The sequence below is a fragment of the Mirounga leonina genome, unplaced genomic scaffold (genome assembly GCF_011800145.1).
Source record: "Mirounga leonina isolate KUSES-001 unplaced genomic scaffold, KU_Mleo_1.0 Mir_91, whole genome shotgun sequence".
Classification (NCBI taxonomy): Eukaryota; Metazoa; Chordata; class Mammalia; order Carnivora; family Phocidae; genus Mirounga; species Mirounga leonina.
In genome coordinates this window covers 37,347,821-37,371,911 of record NW_023270839.1, presented here as the reverse complement: position 1 = coordinate 37,371,911, position 24,091 = coordinate 37,347,821, and the positions used below count along the sequence as shown (strand labels likewise).

The window sequence follows — 24,091 nt, the reverse complement described above, 5'->3', positions numbered from 1 at the left end:
GCCACCCAGGCGCCCCTATTTATAAGATTTTTTAAAAATATCTTTCCAAAGTGGGTCACAGTATTCTTTCACTTGATATGAATTTGTCTTTTCATAGAGGGACTAAGATTTGGTCATGTAGACTCATATTGTTCTAAAGGGCTTTGTTAGACTCATTTAAAGAAATCCTATTCCTCCTATTAATTTTGTCCAAAAACAATACAGTTAGAAAAAGAACGTGATACTACAGCCACAGTTGCTGACAAGGCCTTTGTCAAACCTTTCAACAAGACCACTATTATGTAGCCCATGTAAAATAAATCTTTGTTAACTCTGGGAACATGCAGTACATTGAGAACCCAGGAAAAGCTCTGAGATAAGATCTCAAGAATCAGAAAAATAGTGCATAAGAAATCCAATGTCAGTAAGCCAGGGGCTACTCATAACTGGAGGAGGTTGCAGGATCACCTTACCGCACTGAACTTTGCCCAGAGATCGTAAAGAAATGGGAAGCATTCAAGTCAGGCCTTTCCCTGATACGGAAGCCTCTTCAGGACCCTACCGTGAACCTGAACCTGCTTTCCTAGCATGTCTGAATACAAACAACAGGAAGCAGAGTTTGCATTTTTATGTGATGATAATGGCCTGTCAAAGAGAGAAAGAAAAGAAAAATCTTCAGCAAGCCAAGGTGCATGTAGTGTCTTGAGGAAGCACTGTGACTTTCTTCTCAACCGTTCGAAACACTCTGGGGAAAGGGGTCATATTTTTGAGGAAAGTCAGTCGACCATGTTAATGAAGCCTAGTAAACCAACAGCTGAATGTCATATTTACCCAATTCCTAAGCAGGTGCCTGCCTACAAAGAGTTACCTGCTCTAATACAAAAAGCAATAGCCAATACAAGGGCAGTTTGGGGATCCGGCTCAGGTCAAGTTAGGATAGGGTCACGGTTAGCTTGGATTTAGTGGGATATGTTTATGTGGTTGCCATCAATTCTCTTTGAAATGAAATTATTACCGGCCATCCCAGCATAGAAATAGTTCCAGGAATATTGCTACCCACCGCCACCCCCACCCCGCTCCCCCCATCATGGGGCTCACCCTCCATCATGACACGAACGTTCAAGCACTGACAGTCTTATTGCATTACAGGACATGAAGGAGTCCTCTGGCCCCAGCACCACAGGTGTGTGGAAATTAAAGGGGAAACAAAACTCATCTATGGATGCAAGTTCCGTATATCACAACATGTACGACCATGTCGTAGCGTAACTGACGCATCTTGTGTAGATGGAGTTTGGTAGTTCCAGAGAAAACAGCATACAAAACTGCTACTCATGAAGAAAGAAACTTGAATTCTACAGTAAAGTTGAATGATCTTTTTATTCTGAATGCTACAGAATTCCCCACTGGTCAACCTGACACAGGATTTGGAAAAGGGCATCTTCCAGAGAACCTGGCCTTGAATGGTAAGTTGAATTAGAATGTAGTTATACACTACTAAAAACTGGGTCTTACGAGAAGGAGAAAGGCATGAAGGGCATCTGCCCACAAGGATATGAGAAGACAAGCTCAGTGTAGCCTGGAGCTCCCCTCATCTGTGGCAGCTGGGAATGGAGGCAGACAAGCTGAACTCCTATTTGAGCTGGTGGCACATCAAACCAGCTGAAAGCAGGGGCTACAACTGTGAGCAGAGGACAAACAGCACATATCCTTGGTACTGAACAAGAAGGGTGACAGATAGAAAAAAAGTCCCTACCACGCTGATTTTGGATATGACACAGACAATAGACCCACCTCTGAGTACAAAGGAGAGCCTATGTTATATGTGAGCACAGTGTACGGGAGCACACGTTTCCTCTTTTATGAGGACTCCAGAATAATGCAGTTAAAAACTGCCCCCAACGCCTGGGTGGCTCAGTCGGTTAAACGGCTGCCTTCGGCTCAGGTCATGATCCCAGGGTCCTGGGATCGAGCCCCGCATCGGGCTCCCTGTTCAGCGGAGAGCCTGCTTCTCCCTCTCCCTCTGCCTGCCTCTCTGCCTACTTGTGCTCTCTATCTCTCTGTCAAATAAATAAATAAAATCTTTTATTTATTTATTTATTTATTTTTATTTTTTTAATTTTTTTTTAATAAATAAAATCTTTAAAAAAAAAAAAACTGCCCCCAAAAGACAAAACAAGACTGCCCATGAGTTGATAAGGATAGACACTGGATGGTAGACGCAAGGGAGTTCATGGCATTATTCCCTCCGCTTCTGTGTTTAATGAATGTCCAGCATATTGACCAGTGAGAATAGCTAAATAAGCGCTTTACAAGAATGATGCATGATATGAAGGGAAATGAGTTTTTTAATTGAAAATTTAAAAAAAAATTAACAAATGCCCCACCCCCAAGAAAATCCATCTCAATTTTATTCTTGACAGCCCAATGAAGACTTGGTTTTTCATACATTCTCCCTGTTTGGGTGTAGACCATCACTTAGACTCCTTTCCGAAATTAGGGGTGGCAAATATCTTACTTGGAATCGCTCATCAGTCTCATTCTCTCCGATCTGCCTCAGAAGATCCCCACTGGCTTGTCCAATGCTTCCAGCAGCAGTCAAAACTGTCTGTCGAGGCTAGAAAAACACATGTTGGTTGGAAAGAAAATACATTTCCTCCACAGCGCCATCAGACAGGAGGGCAGCAAAAGGAATCCTGAGGGACTGGCCTCCTCCTGCATGTAGATAAGAGTCTATCCGCTAGATGGGAGACTTAAATACCCTGGTAAAATCTGTGCAAGGAAATGCCTGATGTCTCATAAACCAGTCATAGGTGGATCGATTTGAAATGTTCAATCAATGAGTCTTGCTTAGCTGCTAGGAAGGTGATACGCACTTTACGGAAATTAGGGCACAAACTTACATCCCCTTCGAATGTGTATTGACTGTGTGTGTTTCTGAGGTTGAATCGAATCAAGTACCCTGGGGTGAGGGGACAGGGAGGTTTCCTACTAACAGCACAACCAGTCCCAAAAGTTGAACCATAGATTCTGTACCCAGTTCACCAACTCCAAACCCCATGGTATGGTAACATGCCCCATCAGGATGGAAGGAACAGCTTCAGAGCAGGAGCCCTGTAGTACTCAAGGCTGCACCTGCCTCACCAGAACCTGAGTGACCGCGTGCCCCAAGAGCTCACCTCTCCAGAAGTAGGCTGCACAGCTTTCAGCAAGTCTGACACTGCCCCCGCGAGGGTCCTCGCAGCTCTGAGCAAGTCCTCCCCACTGCCCACCTCGTCGTCCATCAGAGCCGCCAAGAGCTTCACGCCCTTGGACATCTCCGTCAGGTTGGAAGAAATGGTGGTGATTGCACATCCCACTGCTGTGTAGTCGGTGTCTGCAGGGTCACCTGGGATAGAGAAGGGCCGTCACCGTCACAGGAGGGTGGTGAAGGGTGAGGAGAGCCCAGATGGGTGATGGCATCAGCCATCACTCTGCAGGAATGGGACACAAAGCTACATGCACACAGGGTGACACCGGGCTCCCTGTCTCCAAGGTGCTGCTCCTCCCGAGTCCTTTTGCCCCGAGGCCTCCTACGCTGAACTACTGAGCATGAACCCCTGTACAGTTCCAAAGGAAGTCTTGGCATCCCATGGCCCTTTCTGTTAGGCCCCTGTCAGCAGCTGAAGCACTGAAATGCTGCAGAGAGAAGCCGAGACATTTGCGGACTCTCACCTGACAGCGCAAGGTGGGCGTCCTGCTGGGCCATGAGAGGACTGTGGGACAAGACGGACAGGGGCCCGCGTGATGGATCTATTCCTCCAAAACCCATCTGAGACTATAAGCTCCCAGAAGGGAGAAACCAGCTCCCATACACTTCGAAGTTCGTCCAGCAGACCGGTGAACAATGAGCAGAGCTACGTCAGGGCTTGCTGAAGGATGCATGATATCGACGGAAAGGAATGAGATGTTCCCCACCATTCTCCTGGGTCAGTGTGAAAAAGTGCCTGGAGCACTCAGAGCGCCTAAAAATAGACTAGCCTCTCATCCCATGAAAATCTGTTGTTTCAATCAAAGAATAGGAATCGTTTCTAAAGCAAAACCGCAACAGAGCACAAGGACCTCAGAGACTCACCAGCAGTGAGGTTAACTACTGAAGCTGTTCCAGCTGTGATCGCATCGACCTGAGAGTGGATTTCGTGTTTGGACTCGTCGACTTTATTCTGAACCCACACCCGTGACGCCTGCAAAACCAGACAAGGGCACAACACAGTCAGTGCATGGGACGGCCTGGGACACCAGAGACATCGTGCCATAAAATGAGACCAGCATTTTGTCTGTACTCTTGTTCCTGGGCCAGCACCAACGAGGCCCTCAAGTCATCTTAAGTAAAGTCATTAACAGGCCCCTGGCTCATTCACTGGTGCTAAATGGCATGTAAGTCCTCCATGCTTCCTCCACAGTTTTTTCTTGAGCTTTTAGGATCTTAAGAAAAATTCTACATGGCTTCATTTAGGTAAATTTAATAAAAAATGAGAATTAATGTCTCAATAATACTGCACACCAGCACCAACAACTGTTGCTAATTTCCACCTTGTTTTTTGGAGAGGTTAGAATTAGGGTATTGCAGCTCACGAGTGTTCTCTGTCGGCATAAAGACTGTCTTCTGTTAACATGAATGTGGTGTAGATGTGGCACCTTTCTGGGAAGGACTGGGGGGAATGGGTCAAGACCTCTGTTCTAGATCCAGCTCTACCACTGACAAGTAACATGACCTCGAGCAGATTACATCTAGGTCCTGTGCCTTACATTTCTTCTACTGTAGGAATTCAATGGTCTTTAAAAACCTTTCGAGATATTATACTTTATGGTCACTGGAACCCATAAATAGCAAATTCTCCATTCCCTGGCATTTCTGGACTTAGCCAATAAGTGATCACTGACATTCATAATGATGACCCTGTGGTAATAGACGATGCTGATTTGCTTCCCAAAACATCCCAAAAATATTCATTGAGATTTAGGATGTGTCTAGCACTAATAATATTTTTTGTATACCAAAACTTTAAAAATTGGTGAAGCAGGGCTGTTAAATACAAATATGTTAAAACCATCTCATGGTAGTGCTGGCTATGGGAGGGTGTCTGCCTTATGTATTTTCACTCTGAAGCTCCCCCATGAAGAATGTTTAATGATTTCAGGTACTTGGGATACAAAGCACTGAGTATAACAGCAGCTGCAGGTGGACAAGCGCGCCAATGAAAATCAGAGCATTCAGGGAGGCCTTGGAGGACAGTTATCCTGGTGGGGCAAGATGAGGCTACACATTACATCTTGGCCCTGGCCTGGGATGGCCCTGTCAATCCTAATGGAGTGGTTTTCAATCCTGATTGCCCACTAGAACCATCTGGGGAGATGAAACAAGCAGGCCCCACCCTCAATGACAGGGATTTATTTGGCCTGAGCTGGGCCTCAGGCTTGGTTCTTTAAGCTCCACAGGTAATTCTCACGTGCAAAGCAGGGCTGAGAACGACATTGCCAGCCAGTGCTTCACCAACTTTAACGTGCACACCAATAGATTCTGATTCAGAAGGTTGGGGTATGGCCTAAAATTCTACACCTCTCAAGAGATCTTATACATTGCCAATGCTGCTGGCCCATGGGCCACAGTCTGAGCAGGAAGGGGCTAGATAATTCCATAATTTCTGTAGCAGCTACAGAAAGGCAAATTACCCCGCCCTGCTGAAGAGCTGAATAGTAATGCAGTGGTTCTCAAAGCATGGTCCCGAGATAGCAGCAGAGCACCCGAGGCCTTGTTGCAAATGCAAAATCTCAGGCCCTACCCCAGACCTGCTGAGTTAGAAAAAAGGGGATGGAGCCCAGCAATCTGTTTTAACAAGCCTTCCAGGCGACTGATGCATGCTAACATTTGAGAAGCACTGATAATAACAGCTAATACTTGTTGAGCTCTCACTATGTGTTAGGTAGTGTGCTAAGAACTCTGCACACAACTGGATTACCATGTCTTCCTAAGGACCCCGTGCATGCATGACAAAGTGGAAGCTTAGAGACAGTAAGTTGCCTGGATTCACACAGACATTAGCTTGGAACCCAGATCATGTGACTCCAGAGTCCAAGTTCTTGGCCCTTGAGAGGTATTGCCAATACCCAGCAGCACCCCATGATTCTCTTCCTGTGGGCACCCCCTCCTACAAAGACTCAGTATATTGGGGGTAAAAAAAAACCCATGAGTTTCCACTTCACCTGGCTGGACAAAGATTCACTCAGCTGAATGCAGACAGAATGCAAAGCCCTGCTTTGTGCCAGGCAGACAAGCTGAGTGACAACCATGAACAATATTTACCATATCCTGGCCGAGGGGTGGCAGTGAATCCAGCTCGCTGAGGTCGTCCTGGGCCTGCTGGACAGCGTGCATGCTTGTGTTGATGGTCCCCATGAGGGCCTGCTGGGCCGAGGTCTGCAAAGGCAGATGACCACAAGGCGGTCATAACCTCTCTCCTGGGGCTGACACGACCCTCTACACGAAACTCCGGGCTCAAAACAGAGTGGCCCACGGTGTGTCTCAACAACCCCAAGCACCTCCCATTTCAAGCACGGGGCTGGGAGTAGAGATTGTTATTAATAGAATGCTCAACATGCATGTATGCAATAGAGAGGTTATGATCAGGAGAGTGTGGAGAGCTTAATTAGCTGACAAGAAGACTCAGAAAGTCCTTGCAGGGGGCTACTTCACTCTTTCAGTACTGAGAACAAAAGATCTCACGCATAGGAAATGTATTACACCCCAGAACTGTGCTTAGTAAGTAAGAAAGGATTCCACCCAAACCTACAGTCAACATGCTTCTTCAGAGTCAAATTACTTCCGAGCTTTGAGGTTTTTCAGCTTTTATAAAGTTCTTCCCAAGCAGCACATGATTCCTGTGCAGGCAGACGAGCAGTGGGAAGAAGAAATGATCCGCTCAGGGGAAAGCGTGAACCACTACAGACAGGGTCTATTTCTAAGACCCGCCAAGGGGTATCCTGGGCTAATTAGCAGCTTGATGCTATTAAGGCAAGGAAGCCGGGCTCTATACTCTGTATCACCAGTCACGTGGAGAGGTCACGGTCGCTCTCCGGCCCCCGAGGACACCTGTGATCCTGCACAGGGAGTTACTAAGACACCCCATTTAAAGAGAGCACCGGGGAGCCAGGCACTGGGACCACGCAGCTGAAGAGCCCACGGCTCGGATGGGAACGGGTGAGAGCGTGATGACGCACACAAGCTCTCCCCAGGGCTGGTGTCTCTCCCTGCACATCAGAGGCAGAGTACCGACGCCCAAGGCCAGCGTGGGGGAAGCCTCACCAGCGGGGGCATGTGCCCTCGGTGCATCTGCCCAACCATGACCTGCTGCTGTGGTGAGGGCATGCTGCCCACGTTGAAGGTCTCGGGCCCGCTGGAGCCTGAGCGCATCACGGCGGGCAGTGCCACGGAGCCGTGCTCCGCCTTCCCAGTCCGATTGAACTGCTGCTGCAAGATGGTAGACCTGCAGGGGACAGGGGTTGGTCACTGCGGGCTGGCCACTCACATACCGTGAAATAAGATAGCACAATTGTCACAGTTTTTGCTGCGTTACGCTGTAGAGGCCAATTCAAAAGAGGCATCAACAGAACTGTGAATGAAGTGGCACTGAAATACTCAGAAGAACCCTGAGATGAATCTTTTTATCGTTATTCATATAAATAACCATTCCCAGTTGGTTCACGATATTACGCAATTTAGCTTTGCTTAAGGACCCTCCCCCCCGCCGCCGTCACCACCATTGTTATGTTTCTGTAACAATGATGTTCCAGGTGTAAGTAGAAGTTTTGGAAACATTAATCTATTAGCTGGTAAATTCCACCTGAAATAGCATTCATTCAACAAATATCTACTGTGGGCCAGGTTCTATTCTAGGCATTGAGGACAGAGGTCATTTAGCCTTGGACTGAAAGGAGAAGTGTAGGAAGGAACTAAAAGAGAATCTCCCACAGCTTAGCTCTCTTCCCCCAAGACCAAGGCCATTGACCACAGAGGGCACTTAAACACCTCTGGAGCCTTGATGATTAGACAGACTTTGGCACCTCCTCCAGATGATTTAAAAAAAAAAAATCTAGGAAGATTCCTAGGACATTCAGTAAAAAAAAAAAAAAAAAAATCAAATTTTTACTTCTGGTATGTTCTTAGAATGAGTGGTAAGGACTTTGAGCATATGAAGGTGGACTATCTGGCAGGAGCCCAGAGGACAGACCCCATACAGGGAGAGTCTAGGGTGGGGGAGAGAGACAGGGGGGAGAGAGAGAGGTGGTGTGTGTGTGTGCGTGCGGGCATGCGCATGCATGCAGATTTGGTGAGCAGCTGCATTAAGGAACCAGCTGCATTAAGTGACCAGGCCTCTGTCCCAGGGTTCTCCAACCATCACAGATCATTCTCTATTGCCCAGGGCAAAGCTCATGAGCCATGCTAGGATACCAGACAGTGGGCATCTATGGAGGAACAGTAATGTCTGTGAGGGGTTGGCACTAGGAAGGGTGGATGTGGGGGCTCCAGGAGGAAGTCAGCTGCATCCTGTGATCTCAGCCGATGTCTAAAGCAGGGAGAAGTGGCAGGTCTTGTGATGGGAACCAACCTGGACCATTCTTCCTGCTTGCCTTGATCAGATCCCCCACCATGATGCCCCAGGCAGTGGGAAGGGGCTTCCTTGGTAAAAGGCAGTATAGAGTTTCAGTGCTCTGGGCTCAGACACTTACTCAACTGCTCTTAGAAGGACAAGTGCAGCCAAGTCCTCTGAGGGGAACAACTCACCCCTGCCAGAAAGCACTAGCTTACTGATTTCCAGCTAATGGTCATTAATAATTCCAACGACTTAAGGTGCTCTTCAAGAGGGTACCACGTACGTGAAACGCATCATACCATCAGGTTTGGTTCCAAATTGTGTACTAAAATAGGGGACAAATGGAAAAGCACCTTCAAGGTGATTATGAAGCAAATCAGGACAAAGTGATGGAGTATGGAAATGTTCCAGAAGCAATTACTATGACTTAGCAAGTTCAATATGCTTGAATCTGCTAGAACTTTCTGGCAGATTCTGTACTGTAAGAAACATCACAAGATATGAACTGACTCCTGGCTCTGCCTCATGTGTGCATCTGAAGTAACTTTCAGAGCTTTGGTTTCCTCAGTCACAAACAGGCAGTAACATCTGGTCTACCTCTTACATCGGGGGTTGTTATTGGGGTGAAATGAGACAGCATGCTAGACATAGAGAGTCAAATGTAGGCAAGAAACTAATTATCACAATGTTCTACATAACATAAGGGAAGCAGCTGCTGGGATTTTCCCAAAGTACCATTTATTAGATGTTAATTTAAAAATTTTAAAATCTCGGGGCGCCTGGGTGGCTCAGTTGTTAAGCGTCTGCCTTCGGCCAGGTCATGATTGGGATCGAGCCCCGCATCTGGCTCCCTGCTTGGCGGGAAGCCTGCTTCTCCCTCTCCCACTCCCCCTGCTTGTGTTCCTTCTCTCTCTGTCTCTCTCTCTGTCAAATAAATAAATCTTAAAAAAATAAATAAATAAATAAAAATTTTTTTCAAAATCTCAGTTTCCTTACCTATAAAATGGGGTTAACTTGAGACTGTTCTGAATCGAAAATGATGATGAAGATGTTAAGAACAGTAAATATTTATGATGTGCCAGGCATTGTTTTATGTGCTTTATTAATAATTCAGTCATCAAAATAAATCGTATAAGGTGGTACTATCATTATTCTCATTTTATAGTTGAGATGAAGGGGCAGAGGAAATGTGTAATATCTCCAAGGCCACACATTAAAAAAGAGACTCAAGGGGTGCCTGGGTGGCTCAGTCAGTTAAGCATCTGACTCTTGATTTCAGCTCAGGTCATGATCTCAGGGTTGTGAGAATGAGCCCCGCTGTCGGGGTCTGCGCTGGGTGTGGAGCTTACTTGAGACTCTCTCCCTCTTCTTCTGCAACTCCCCCCATCCCCCACTCTCTTAAAAAAAAAAAAAAAGAGAGAGACTCGAGATTTGAACCCAGCAAGTCTGGCTCTGGAGTCCATATTTTAAACACTTCCCTCTACTGCCTCATGACACATGTTCTATAAACAATAACTCCTCCACTGTCACAGAATTAAACAGAAACTCACTCTCCAGCATTTGATGAAAATGACACACATTAGGAGATTTAAATGAGCAACTGCAGAACAGGATTCACGAATACTCACTGTGTCTAAAGATGGAGTTACATTTTGTTCTGTGTCTCCCTGAAATCCACAGCCTCTTACCCCCATAAGAATATACTCAACCCTGAAAATGATGGTCTGGAAACCACCTTTCAAGAAGCAAGGCTCATTTATATAATGCACTGCTGTCTCCCCTTCTGACGGACTTCAGGTCAACAGACTCCAGACTAGGCACAAGGAAACCTGTCCATTTAGTGAGAAGGTGGGTTCTCTGGGGCTCTTAAAAATACTTACTTTTTTGGGGAAACGGACTCTTCCAGCATAGTCGACTCCTCATCCCCCTCTAATCCAAATCTATCTTTACTTTGTTTCTGAGGTAAAACGAAACAAAAAGGAAACTCAGCAGGTCTTGATGCAAGAAACTTAAGATACCTTTTAAAAGGAGCTACACAAGCAAAAATGTTGAGGTTTACTCAAAATTCTTTGTATTGGAGTAGGTGATGGGTGAACAAAAACAAAAGTAACAATATAAAATAAATACATGGTTTAACACAATATAGAAATATGCCTTCTGTGTTTATTACTGCATCGACTAAATTTCATACAGTTAAAATCAAGACACAGATACTGATGTTCTAGTTGAACTTGGTTATTTCAGTGGGCTGTATCTTGAAGTCTTTGGCAGTCTGTATACCACTATGGTATATAACCCCACTAAATTTGGTAAGAATTTACTAAAACTTCATGAAATTCGGTAATTTGGTAAAAATTCACGAGGAACACCTGGGTGGCTCAGTCAGCTGACCATGTGACTCTTGATCTAAGCTCAGGTCTTGGTCTTGGGGTCATGAGTTCAGGCCCCAGAGTGGGCTCCATGCTCGGCATGGAGCCTATTTAAAAAAAATTCATGAAAAATATAAAGAGCATTTTCAGACCCTCAACCTAGGTTTCTAAAGAGGCTGGAAAGCTAACAGAACTACCTAGAGAGGAAGATGCTGAGTGGTTAGCTAGTCTCATTCATTAGCTAAGTGAAGCACTACAGCTCATTACCTGGCAGTAATAATATAAATAGGAACTGCAGCTAAAATGGAAATTCTTGTAGGATTTTGAGGTTAAAGACTGCACACTCAAGCAATCTTAATGTTAAGATTAAATTAGTGAATCAAGTACTTCAAATTATGGTGGTTTTGTGTTGTTATTGTTGTTGTTTTTCCCCAGGTTGCAGCATCATCTAAGTCAGTGTCTTAAAAAAGGCAGCTTTTCCAATTTGCATCAGTATGAAATACCTTTTTGAGGATGATGTCAATGTAGCCTGCAATCAGCTGGGATATCTGCTCTCCTTCAGTGGTTTGTACTGAATAGTAGCTTTCCTGATACTCCCCAAAATCCTGAAAAAACAGCATTAGAAGAAATATAACTACATCACGTATCTACAGTTTTAAAGGTAAAGAGGCCTAGTCCCGGAACAAAATGGCATAGACTCCCTTTTCCCTTCTCTTCCCCTTTAAACACAATTGAATACCCTAAAATTTAGTAAAAGGGCCCTGAAAGCTGGAAAGGTAGATTGACTATGGAGCACAGTACTTGAGAAAACACACTCTGGTGAATTCTTGGGTTTTCCTTTATATCTGATTACTCCCAGGTGGGTGCCTGAAACCCAGAATCTCAAAAAGGCAGGATTTCAAAAGCCTGTCCTTTTTTGCCAGAGGACCAGGAGAGGAGAAGCCCAATGGAGATCTATCTCGGAGCCTCAAACCACCTCCACAACCTGGGCCGGTGCTCACCAGTAGCTGCAGAGCAGTGAAAGCCCAGGCCACCCCAGCCCCGGCTCCACAACCCAGACAGGCCAGTGGTCTTGTTCTTGTGCAACAGTGGTCACGTGAAGCCTATGTCTTCCTGACCTCCACCCAATGGCATGAACAAAGACAGGCCGGGTAGCTTCTGCCTATCCCCAAAAGGTCAATAGCAGGTGGTCCAAGTGAATGCCTTCACAAACAGCACCATCAAGTCTTGAGTGAGAACTCTGGCAGTGTCAAAGCAATCCAGAATAGCACTGAAAAGCCCACAAAAGGAGACCAGAAAGCTACACTAAATCTAAACAAGATGACTGTCTGATAAAACAGAAGATTTAAGTAAGAGCAAGAGTCTCCTAACTAAATAATCACAATGTCTAGATACAATTTTAAAAAGTCACTACTCATATCGAGAGCCAAACAACTATGATATGAATAAGGAAAGATAATCAACTGATGCCAATACTGAAATGAATCAGATATTGGAATTATCTGATAAAGATTTTAAAGCAGCCATCATAAAATATGTTTCATAGATTACAAATTCTCCTGAAACAAATAGGTTTCAACAGAGAAATAAGTCAGAAGAAGGAATCATATAACAACTATAATAAGGAAAAATGTAATAACCAAAATTTTCCCAGGAGGCTGGGAAGGTTAAAAATAAAACAACAGTGGGATAGATGAAAAAATAGAAGGAAATGTAGTAACTTATCTTGCACCTCATGAGTTTTACTTAATCATATTCTATGGTTGCAGCAGAAGTTGTAACACCATCTCACATGGTGTTCAATGTATAAGTAAGAGCAAGAGTCTCTTAACTAAATAACCATAATGTCTAGATACAATTTAAAAAAGTCTCAACAAATTGTTCTTCGAACAATTATTTTCAAAAAGTGGGGAGTGTAAAGAGTCCTAAATAGAAGCTTCTAAGCTTCTCTTGAAGTGGTAAACATCCACACCTGTGGGTTATAATTAATTTCTTACATATCTGGTAATATCTAGATCACTAAGAATACTGAGCAAAGAGATATGCTCGAAAACATTATAAATAAATCAAAATGGAACTCTAAAAGGTAACCCAAAAGAAGGCAAGAAAAACAGAGGAAAAAGAAATGGAGGGGATAAACAGAAAAATATTATAAAATGGCAGACTTAAGCCCTAACATATCAAGATTGAAATATAAATGGTCTAAATAGGCCAATTAAAAGAGACTGACCAAGTAGATTTTTAAGAAAGCATAACCCGACTTTATGTACTCTGTAAGAAACTTGTCTCAAATATAATATAGGTAGGTTGAAAGTAAAAGGATGGAAAAATATATCATGCAAACATTAATTTGAAAAATCATGAGTGGTTTTATTAAGATTAAGCAGATTTCAGAGCAAACAGATTTACGAGGAACAAAACAACTAAATGGTAAAACAATTTCTCCATGAAGATGACAGAGGGATCTTAAATGTACATGTAAGCCCCAAACACAGCTTCAGAATACATGCAGTAAAAACTGAAAGGAAAAACAGAAAAATCCACAACTGTTGTTGAGATAGAGATGACTGGAACAACATCAACTAACAGGATCCGACATTTACCTAACACCCTTGTTAAGTACTCATCAAACATTCTCCTAGAATGACCATATCCTGTAACATAAACAAATCTTAAAATTCTAAGACTTGAAATTATGCAGAGTATGTCCTTTAACCGTAACAGAACTGAACTAAAAATGAATAATAGGAAGACAACAGGAGAATCTCCAAACACTTGGAAATTAAATTCAGGCTCAGAGTGGAAAGAAATAAGACGTGTTACAAACTTTAATCCAACTTAAATAAACATTGATATTCATTCTCTCTTGTGCTTGATGTAGTTACTGCGACTCATAACTATTTCTTGTTTATCTTTAAAATAACTTTGTTTTCAACAAAATGGGACTTGGACCTAGTTTTCAAAGACCAATAGCACTAAAAGGTACATAAAAAAACACAGCAGGCCCCTGCCCAAGCCATTACTATCTTTACTTTCTATCCCTCCTATCCCCAAAGGCAACTACTTTGAACCCTTTCACAGTTTCTTCTAGTATTTCTAAATAACATGTTTATATTGATTTGATTTTTCTCTTTTACAAGTTATCTACAACTTCCTACCATGGAAGAGGAGAACACAGTTCTCTAAGTATGAACACCCCTTCTTAAGGGCCATGCAGGTAGAGCTCTTACTGACTACAGGAGGGAAGAAGGTATATTTCCTGATGATTCCTTCCCACTGGCAAGAGTCTATCCACCAATGATCAAACTAGATAACTAAATACTCCCTCCAAAACCCCTTCCTTATACCTTTTTTTCTGATGCCCTATTATGAGACCTTACCTAGATACAAGCTGAAATTTCAAGTATTCACTAGACCTGGAGAATAGTACACTTCAGGAGTGCTAGGAGATGGATAACTTTCAGCATTGATTTCTCTTGTTGCTCAACTTGCCCTACAAAATAACAATGCTATCAATTCTTGTGTGTCAATGCAGCTATAATTAAGATAATAACACAATTATAATCTGCTAAGAGCAACTATTAAGGTTGGGAGGAAGAATTCAGAGGTCTGAAGGCCTGGGATGACTACATTCTCCCTACTTTCCATGTACTTCACACTGAGAATTTTATCATCATCACCTTGTTTGATCTTAACACCTCTGTGAAATAGGTATTATGATTCCCATGTTAAAGCTAATGACATTAAGGCTCAGAGAGGAGAGAGAACTCTCTCAGAAATGGGAGATGACCAGCGGAGAATACTACCCTAAAGTCTATGCCATTTCCTCTGTATAGTATGCTGTTTCTAGGCAGGCTGGGATAACACACTTCAGCAAGATGTCACAATCCTTAGGAACTTCTAAAACAAGCAGAGATGAAGAGGGAGGATTTGATCAGCCTCTGAGCATTAGCAAGTTTCCTTCTAGGGCATGCTAGGGACAGCATCAGGAACATAGAAGACTGGACCAGTCCCCACCCTCTGTGGACTCCCACTATCTGTCCCTCTGCACACTGCTCTCTAAGGCCAGGGAAACCCATCGGGCTTGTATTCTCTCTCCCACCGCACAGTATTGCCCAAGGCCGTATTGGTCCTCCCCATTGCCAGTCCGTACCAGGGTGAAGCTTTTGGGTGAGGCTGCCCAGCGCTTAACCGTGGTAAGTGGCCACTCCTGCAGCACTTCCTTGGTCTTCTCATCCACACGCATCACTGAGTCCTTGGTGATGCCCAGCAGGCGAGGCACCAGCTTGTTCTTGCCTTTCATCTTTTCCTAAAACAGGAAATACCGAGGGTTAGTGCTCTTCTTCTGAATACATCTGATTTTGCCAAGTCATCAGAGATCTCATGATGTCTTACCGGAGGTCATCTACATATACTATGTTTCAAAATAGGTAGGACTACTGGAAAACCAGGGTTTTGGGACTAGGTGAATGACTCACTAAACTAAAGACATGGAAGCTAAAACAGGGACATCAGAAGACTGGAAAGATCCACAAAGTCACGATTCCTGAAAAGAGATGCTGTTTAGGAGGGCATGTTGCTCCAAAAATGGACTGTGATCCAGAGAAATAGAAATTAAGGTGAATTCAAATATTATCACTTCCAGTAGCCAACTCAATGAATAACAAAAAAAGTTTAATGTGCAAATTTAAATATGGCATGTTAGCTATTTAGAATTAACTAAAACTCTGCCACAGTAGAATCTTCTCAATAAAAGACACACAGACCTTTTTAAAAAAATCTCCCAAATATATTTCCATTTGAATTGTTTTGGTATTTTTATGTATATCTACTGACTCTGAAAAAGCCTTTTATGATTAGCTTTAATAATTTAATAGTAATCATGCCTATTAAAATAATGGATCCCTACCTCACACTCATGCCAAAACAAATTTAAGAGAGATTAATAACTTACAAAGAATTTATAGGTGGATATTTTTGTGATTCCTGGGAGGGAAATGACTTTTAAGCACAAACACCAAAATAAAGAAAATTTATAAAGGGAAAGATCAACATCTTTAACTACAAATATATAGACTTTGATACATCTGAAAAACAGGGAAAATAGGAGAAAAAGAAAGAAACCTCACTGTAAACAAAATTAAGCAAATGACTAGGGATAAATACTTAAAACAATTACGATAGTGACTTTATATACTGTATGTGTGGAAGTTTACCATAGATCGACAAAAGTAACTGGCAAAGAACACAAACAGAAAATGTGTTTACAATAATGAAGCAGACTTTCATTTGAGGGGGAGCAAGAAGATAGCAGTGGAGTAGGAGGACCCTAGGCTTGCCTCATCCCACAAATAGAAGTAGATAACTATCAGATCATCATAAATACCCCCAAAATTCACTTGAAGACTGGCAGAACAAACTCCACAACTAAAGGTAGAGAAGAGGCCACAAAAAAAGAAGGTAGGAGGCGTGGAGATGCAGGTTGGGAGAGAAACAGATGATGGTCACTGTGCTAGGGAGGGAGGGGTGACTGCAGAGAAGGGTTAGAGACAGACTAGCACACAGGGGACCACATGGGGAAAAAGAATCCCCATAGCAATTGCCTTGGAAAGAGAAAGGGGCCAAATTTCATGAGTTCTTGTAACCAGTGGAGCTTAAAGCCTGGAGCTTGAAAGGTCAATGGGAGTGGATGGAAGAGTCTCAAGGGCACTGGGGCTGATCTTGGAGGGAAGGCATGGCAAAAAGGACATGGACATACAGCATGGAAATAGCTGGGGTACACAGTGGGGAAGTTAGCTGCTCATCTCAGAGCACATCCCAGAGAGTCAGTGTTCATCAAGAGATGCCTATGGAAATAAAAGAGCTGGCTGATACCATTTCCCTCCCATGACGCTCAGCATAAGCACAGTGCCACCTGTGGGAACAGTGTAGCATCAACACTTGCTACCTAACTTGCTTACAGCAAGCCCAGCTCCCTCCCCCCCACACGCCCCACACATTGGTGGAACCAGCCTTCCTAGTAACACTTGCTTCGGACCCAGCAGAGTAGGTCCCTTGCCCCCAGAAGACAGATGCAAACCCCTAACCATACCACATCTCCCGACCCGGGAGTTTTGCAGGGCCTTGGTTCTGGTGGTGGTGGTGACAGCTGTCATTTTTTAAAAAAATTTTTTTAAAGATCTTATTTATTTATTTGACAGAGAGAGACACAGCGAGAGAGGAAACACAAGCAGGGGGAGTGGGAGAGGGAGAAGCAAGCCTCCCGCTGAGCAGGGAGCCTGATGCGGAGCTCAAACCCAGGACCCTGGGATCACGACCCGAGCCGAAGGCAGATGCTTAACGACTGAGCCACCCAGGCGCCCCAACAGGTGTCATTTAACAAGCAAATTAGAGCACACCTAGTTAAAACATGCCACACTCATGCGAAGGACCAAAAACTGCCCACAACCAGCAGACAGCCTCTGCAGACTACTGGCCTGTAGGATAAAGTGGCCAGGACCCAACCGCAGAGTGCACACAGCACACATTGGAGACACTCTTGGAAGCACCAGGCCCTAGGGAACAGAGGACACTATAATGCACAGCACTACAGGACCTCTTCTTCATAAAGCCATTACCCTCAAGAATAGGAGACACAGCTGACATTCCTAACACCCAGAGACAGATAAAATGAGAAGACAGAACAATTTGTCCCAAATGAAAGAAGAGGACAAGTCCATAGCCAGAGAATTTAAAGCAATGAGCATAAAGATACTCAGTGGACATGAGAAAAGAGTGGACAATATCAGTAAGATCATTAACACAGAGATGAGGACTAATATAGCAGAGATCAAGGGCTCAATAAACAAAATGAGAATAAGCTTGATGGAATGAATAGCAGGCTGGAAGAAGCAGAGGAATGAATTAATGACCTAGAAGACAGAGTAATGGAAAGTAATTGAACTGAACAAAAGACAGGAAAAATAATTATGCAAAATGAGAACAGACTTAGGGAACTCAGTGACTCTATCAAACATAATAACATTCATATTACAGGAGTCCCAGAAAAATAGGAAAGAGGGCAGAGAATTTATTTGAAGAAATAATAGCTGAAAACTTCCCTACTCTTGGGGGAAGGACACAGATACACAGATCCAGGAGGAACAGAAAACCCCCAACAAAATCAACAAAAGCAAATCCACACCAAGACGTGTTATAATTAAAATGGCAAAATACACCAATAAAGAAAAAAATATTAAAAGCAGCAAGACAAAAGAAGAGGGTTACATACAAAGGAAACCTGCAGATTTTTCAGCAGAAACTTTCCAAGCCAGAAAGGAGTGACATGATATAGTCAAAGTGCTGAGTAGAAAAAACCTACAGCCAAGAATGCTCTATCCAGCAAGATTATCATTCAGAATAGAAGGAGAATAAAGAGCTTCACAGACCAACAAAAAATAAAGGAGTTCATGATCACTAAATTAGCCCTGCAAGAAATATTAAAAAGGATTCTTTGAGTGGAAATGAAAGACCAAAAATGATAGTATGAAGGCAGGAAACACAAAAGCATTAAAAATGAGTATTTCTGTAAAAAATCAGTCAAGGAACTTACAAAATAAAAGTATGTGAAGTAGGACACCATATACCTAAAACGTGGGAAGGAGAAGAGTAAAGAATGGGTTCAAACTTAAATGACCATTAATTTAATATAGACTGCTATATGCAGAAGAGGTTTTATACAAATCTAATGGTAACCACAAATCAAAAACCACTAATAAATATGCAAAGAATAAAGAGAAAGAAATTCAAATGTATCACCAAAGAAAAGAAAAGCAGCAAAGAATTAAAGATAAGAAAGGATCAGAGAAAATCTTCAGAAACAACCCCAAAACAAGTGATAAAATGGTAATAAATACAAACCTATTAAGAATTACCTTGGGTGAAAATGGACTAAATGCTCCAATCCAAAGACATGGGGTGACAGAATGAATAAAAAAAACAATAGACATCTATATGCTGCCTACAAGAGACTCCTTTTAGACCTCAAGACACTTGCAGATTGAAAGAGAGGATGAAGAATCATTTACCATGCAAATGGATGTCAAAAGAAAGCCAGAGTACCAATACTTATATCAGACAAAATAGACTTTAAAACAAAGGCTGTTAAAAGAGACAAAGAAGGAGACTGCATAATAATATGGGGACCAATCCAACAAGAAGATCTAACAGGGGCTCCTGGGTGGCTCAGTTGTTAAGTGTCTGCCTTCGGCTCAGGTCATGATCCCAGGGTCCTTGGATCGAGCCCCACGTAGGGCTCCCTGCTCAGCGGGAAGCCTGCTTCTCCCTCCCCTACTTTCCCTGCTTGTGTTCCTGCTCTTGCTATCCTTCTCTCTGTCAAATAAATAAAATCTTTAAAAAAAAAAAGATATAACAACTATAAATATTTATGCAACCGACATAGGAGCACCCAAATACACAAAACAGTTAATAACAAACATAAAGGAACTAATTGATAATAACAGTAGGAGACTTTAACACCCCATTTACATCAGTGGACACATCACCTAACCAGAAAATCAACAAGGAAACAATGGCTTTGAACAACCCACTGGGCCAGATGGATTTAACAGATAAATTCATAATATTCCATCCTAAAACAGAAGAATACACATTCTTTTCAAGGGTACACGGAACATTCTCCAGAATAGGGCACATATTTGGCCACAGAACACGTCTCAACAAGTTCAAGAAGATCGAAGTCAAACCATGCATCTTTTCTGGCCACCATGCTGGGAAACTTAGAGTCAACCACAAGAAAAACTCTGGAAAGACCACAAATACATGGAGATTAAAGAACATACTAGTAAACAATGAATAGATCAGCCAGGAAATTAAAGAAGAAATACAAATGTACATGGAAGCAAATGAAAATGAAAACACAATGGTTCAAAATCTCTGGTATGCAGCAAAAGTGGTTCTAAGAGGGAAGCATACGGGAGTATCTTAAGAAGCAAGAAAAGTCTCAAATAGCCTAACCCTTCCACCTGAAGGAGCTAGAAAAAGAAACAAACCCTAAAACCAGCAGAAGGAAGGAAATAACAAAGATTAAAGCAGAAATAAATGATATAGAAACAAAAACTAGAACAAATCAATGAAACCGGGAGCTGGTTCTTTGAAAAAAATCAATAAAATTGATAAACCGCTAGCCAGATTTACCAAGAAATAATGGAGAAAGGACCCAAATAAATAAAATCACAAATGAGAAAGGAGAAATCACATATATCTCTGATGAACACTGACGCAAAAAATCCTCAACAAAATGTTAGCAAACCAAAACCAACAATACATTACAAAAATTCCCTGACATCAAGTGGAATTTATTCCTGGGCTGCAAGGAGTGGTTCAGTAATCGCAAATCAATTAACATGATACATCATGTCAATAAAGAAAGGTTAAGAACCACATGATCATTTCATCAGATGCAGAAAAAGCATGTGATAAAATACGACATCCATTCATGATAAGAACCCTCATCAAAATAGGTTCAGAGGGAACATATCTCAGTATAATAAAGGCCATAGATGAAAAGCCCACAGCTAATGTCATCCTCAGTGGGAAAAAAATAAAAGACTTTCCCCTAGGGTCAGGAACAAGACAAGGATGTCCACCCTCATCACTTTTATTCAACATGTACTAGAAGTCCTAGCCAGTACTAGCCACAGCAATCAGACAACAAAAGGAAATAAAAAGCACCTAAACTGGTAAGGAAGAAGTAAAACTTTCACTATTTGCAGATGACATGATACTCTTGTCATCTGTCATCGAAAACCTGAAAGACTCAGGCAAAAACTGCTAGAACTGATAAATTCAATGTACAGAAATCCATTGCATTTCTCTATACCAATAATGAAGCAGTAAAAGAGAAATTAAGAGAACAATCTCATTTACAGTTGCACCAAAAATAATAAAATACCTAGGAATAAACCTAACCAAAGAGGTGAAAGACCTATATTCTGAAAACTGTAAAACACTGATGAAAGAAATTGAAGACACAAAGAAATGGAAAGACATTCCATGCTCATGGGTTGGAAGAAGAGATATTGTTAAAATGTCTATACTACCCAAAGCTGTCTATACATTCAATGCAATCCCTACCAAAATACCAACAGGATTTTTTAGAGCTAGAACAAATAATCCTAAAATTTGTATGGAACCACACAACACCCCAAATACCCAAAGCAAAGCTAAGCTGGAAGAATCACAATTCTGAACTTCAAGTTATATTACAAAGCTGTAGTAACTAAAACAGTATGGTACTGGCATAAAAACAGACACATAAATCAATGGAATAGAACAGAAAATCCAGAAATAAGCCCACAATTATATGGTCAACTAATCTTCAACAAAGCAGGAAAGAATATCCAATGGGAAAAACACAGTCTCTTCAATAAATGGTGTTGGGAAAACTGGGTAGCAACATGCCAAAGAATGAAACTAGACCACTTTCTTACACATACACAAAAATCAATTCACAATGGATTAAAGACCTAAATGTGAGACCTTAAACCATAAAAATTCTAGAAGACAGCACAGGCAATAATTTCTCTGACATTGGCCGTAGTTAACTTTTTTCTAGATATTCCCCTGAGGCAAGGGAAACAAAAGCAACAATAAACTACTGGGACTACAGCAAAATAAAAAGCTTCTGCACAGCAAAGGAAACAATCAACAAAACTAAAAGACAATCCATGGAATGGGTGAAGATATGTGCAAGTGACATATCTGATAAAGGGTTAGCATCCAAAATATAAAAAGAACTTATAAAACTCAACAACCAAAAAACAAATAATCCAGTTAAAAAATGGGCAGAAGACATGAACAGAGAGTTCTCCAAAGAAGACATACAGATGGCCAACAGACACATGAAAAGATGCTCATCAACCAAAGCAAATCAAAACTACAATGAAAATATCACCAGTCAGAATGGTTAAAATCAAAAACACAAGAAACAACAGGTGCTGGCAAGGATGTGGAGAAAAAATAACCCTCTTGCACTGTTGCTGGGAATGCAAAATTGGTGAAGCCACTGTGGAAAACAGTATGGAGATTCCTCAAAAATTTAAAAATAGAACTACCCTAAGATCCAGCAATTGCACTACTGGGTATTTACCCAAAGAATACAAAAACACTAATTCAAAAGGCTACATATACACCTACATTTATAGCAGCATTATTTCCAAAGCCTAGATATGGCAACAGCCCAAGTGTCCATCAACTGATGAATGGATAAAGAGGATGTCGTGTGGGGCGCCTGGGTGGCTCAGTTGGTTAAGCGACTGCCTTCGGCTCAGGTCATGATCCTGGAGTCCCGGAATCGAGTCCCACATTGGGCTCCCTGCTCAGCAGGGAGTCTGCTTCTCCCTCTGCCTCTGACCCTCCCCCCTCTCATGCTCTCTCTATCTCAGTCTCTCTCTCAAATAAATAAAATAAAATCTTAAAAAAAAAAAAAAAGAGGATGTTGTGTATATACATATATATATATATATGTATATACACACACACAAATGGAATATTTTTCAGCCATAAAAAGCAACAAAATCTTGCCATTTGCAGGATGGAACTAGAGAGTATTATGTTAAGTGAAATAAGTCTGTCAGAGAAAGACAAATACCATATGATTTCACTCCTATGTGGAATTTAAGAAACAAAACAAATGGGCAAAACGGGGGAAAAAAGAGACAAACCAAGAAACAGACTTTTAACTATAGAGAACAAATTGATGGTTACCAGAGGGGAGATGGGTGGGAGGACAGGTGAAAATAGGTGATGAGGATGAAGGAATGCCCTTATTGTGATTAACACCAGGTGATTAAAATAAAAACTTAAGGAAAAAAAATTAAAACAAGAAGGAAAAAACAACAAGTAAAAAGCAAGCAACTAGATTTTCACTTAATAAAATGGAGAGTTTTTCTTAATTAATACTCAGAATTGAAGAAGGTATGAAAGAGGATCACTATGGATGGGAATTTAATGTGGCAAAACCTTTATGGAAGAAAATGCATCAATATTGATCCAAAGCTATAAAAATGTCTCCCCTTTTGGGTGCCTGGGCAGCTCAGTCGGTTAAGCGTCTGCCTTCGGCTCAGGTCGTGATCCCAGGGTCCTGGATCATGTTTCACATCGGGCTCTCTGCTCAGCAGGGAGTCTGCTTCTCCCTCTCCCTCTCTCTCTGTGCTCTCCCTCTCTCTCAAATAAGTAAATAAAATCTTTAAAAAAAATGAAAATAAAAACAATAAAAATGTTCCCCCTTTTGACACAGCTTGTTTTTAGAAAGTTATTCAAATGGGCATTAAGGAGGGCACATGAAGTGATGAGCACTGGGTGTTTATATGCAACTGATGAATTACTGAACACTACATCTGAAACTAATGATGTACTATATGTTGGCTAATTGAATTTTAATAAAAAAAAAGTTACTCAAAAAGAAGTTCTAAATGTGTGAGAAGATTATGTGTAACTACAGTTTGTCATAGTGAAAAACTGGAAACAACCAAAATTTTCAAGGACAGGGGAGTTCTTAAGTAAATTAGGGTATACCCAAGTAACAGACTTTCTAGAACCATTAAAAACCCTATGATTGGAAAACAATTGGATTCACGGCAAAAAAATTTGCAATGTAGCATAAAATAAAAACCATCTGTATAGCTTAACCCTACATGAAATAAAACTTTAAAAATAAAATTTTTAAATAAAATTCAAAACAAATTTTTAAAAATAAAAGTTTCATTACATGATAAAATGGTGATAATGATCATCTCAAGTGATTTGTATTATTTTCTTGTGCTTTTCCTTATTCCCCAAATTTCACTTAAAAAATCTATTTCTGCTGTGCCTGGGTGGCTCAGTCAGTTAAAGCATCCAATTCTTGGTTTCGGTCATGATCTCATGGTTGTGAGATTGAACCCCGAGTCAGGCTCTGTGCTGGGTGTGGAACCTGCTTAAGATTCTATCTCTCCCTCTCCCTCTGCCCCCTCCCCTTTTTTCTCTTTCTCTCCTTCTCTACAAAAAACAACAACAAGAACAACAACAAAACTATTCCTATTGTTATCAGGAAAAAAAATCTTCCCAAATATT

At 41.8% G+C, this 24,091-nt stretch overlaps 1 protein-coding gene across 12 annotated transcripts in view; it reads right to left on the bottom strand.

Annotated features, from left to right (window-relative positions):
• Positions 1–24,091, bottom strand: part of TLN2 (talin 2) — a 429,909-nt gene that overhangs the window by 140,342 nt on the left and 265,476 nt on the right. For all 12 annotated transcript variants that reach the window (XM_034994419.1, XM_034994414.1, XM_034994422.1 and 9 more), the window contains 8 exons: positions 15,132–15,287; positions 11,482–11,583; positions 10,490–10,566; positions 7,322–7,502; positions 6,323–6,436; positions 4,094–4,202; positions 3,159–3,367; positions 2,498–2,596 (listed from right to left, as the gene is read on the bottom strand). In XM_034994419.1, the coding sequence (XP_034850310.1) occupies positions 2,498–2,596; positions 3,159–3,367; positions 4,094–4,202; positions 6,323–6,436; positions 7,322–7,502; positions 10,490–10,566; positions 11,482–11,583; positions 15,132–15,287 (1,047 nt within the window). The remainder of the gene's footprint in view (positions 1–2,497; positions 2,597–3,158; positions 3,368–4,093; positions 4,203–6,322; positions 6,437–7,321; positions 7,503–10,489; positions 10,567–11,481; positions 11,584–15,131; positions 15,288–24,091) is intronic.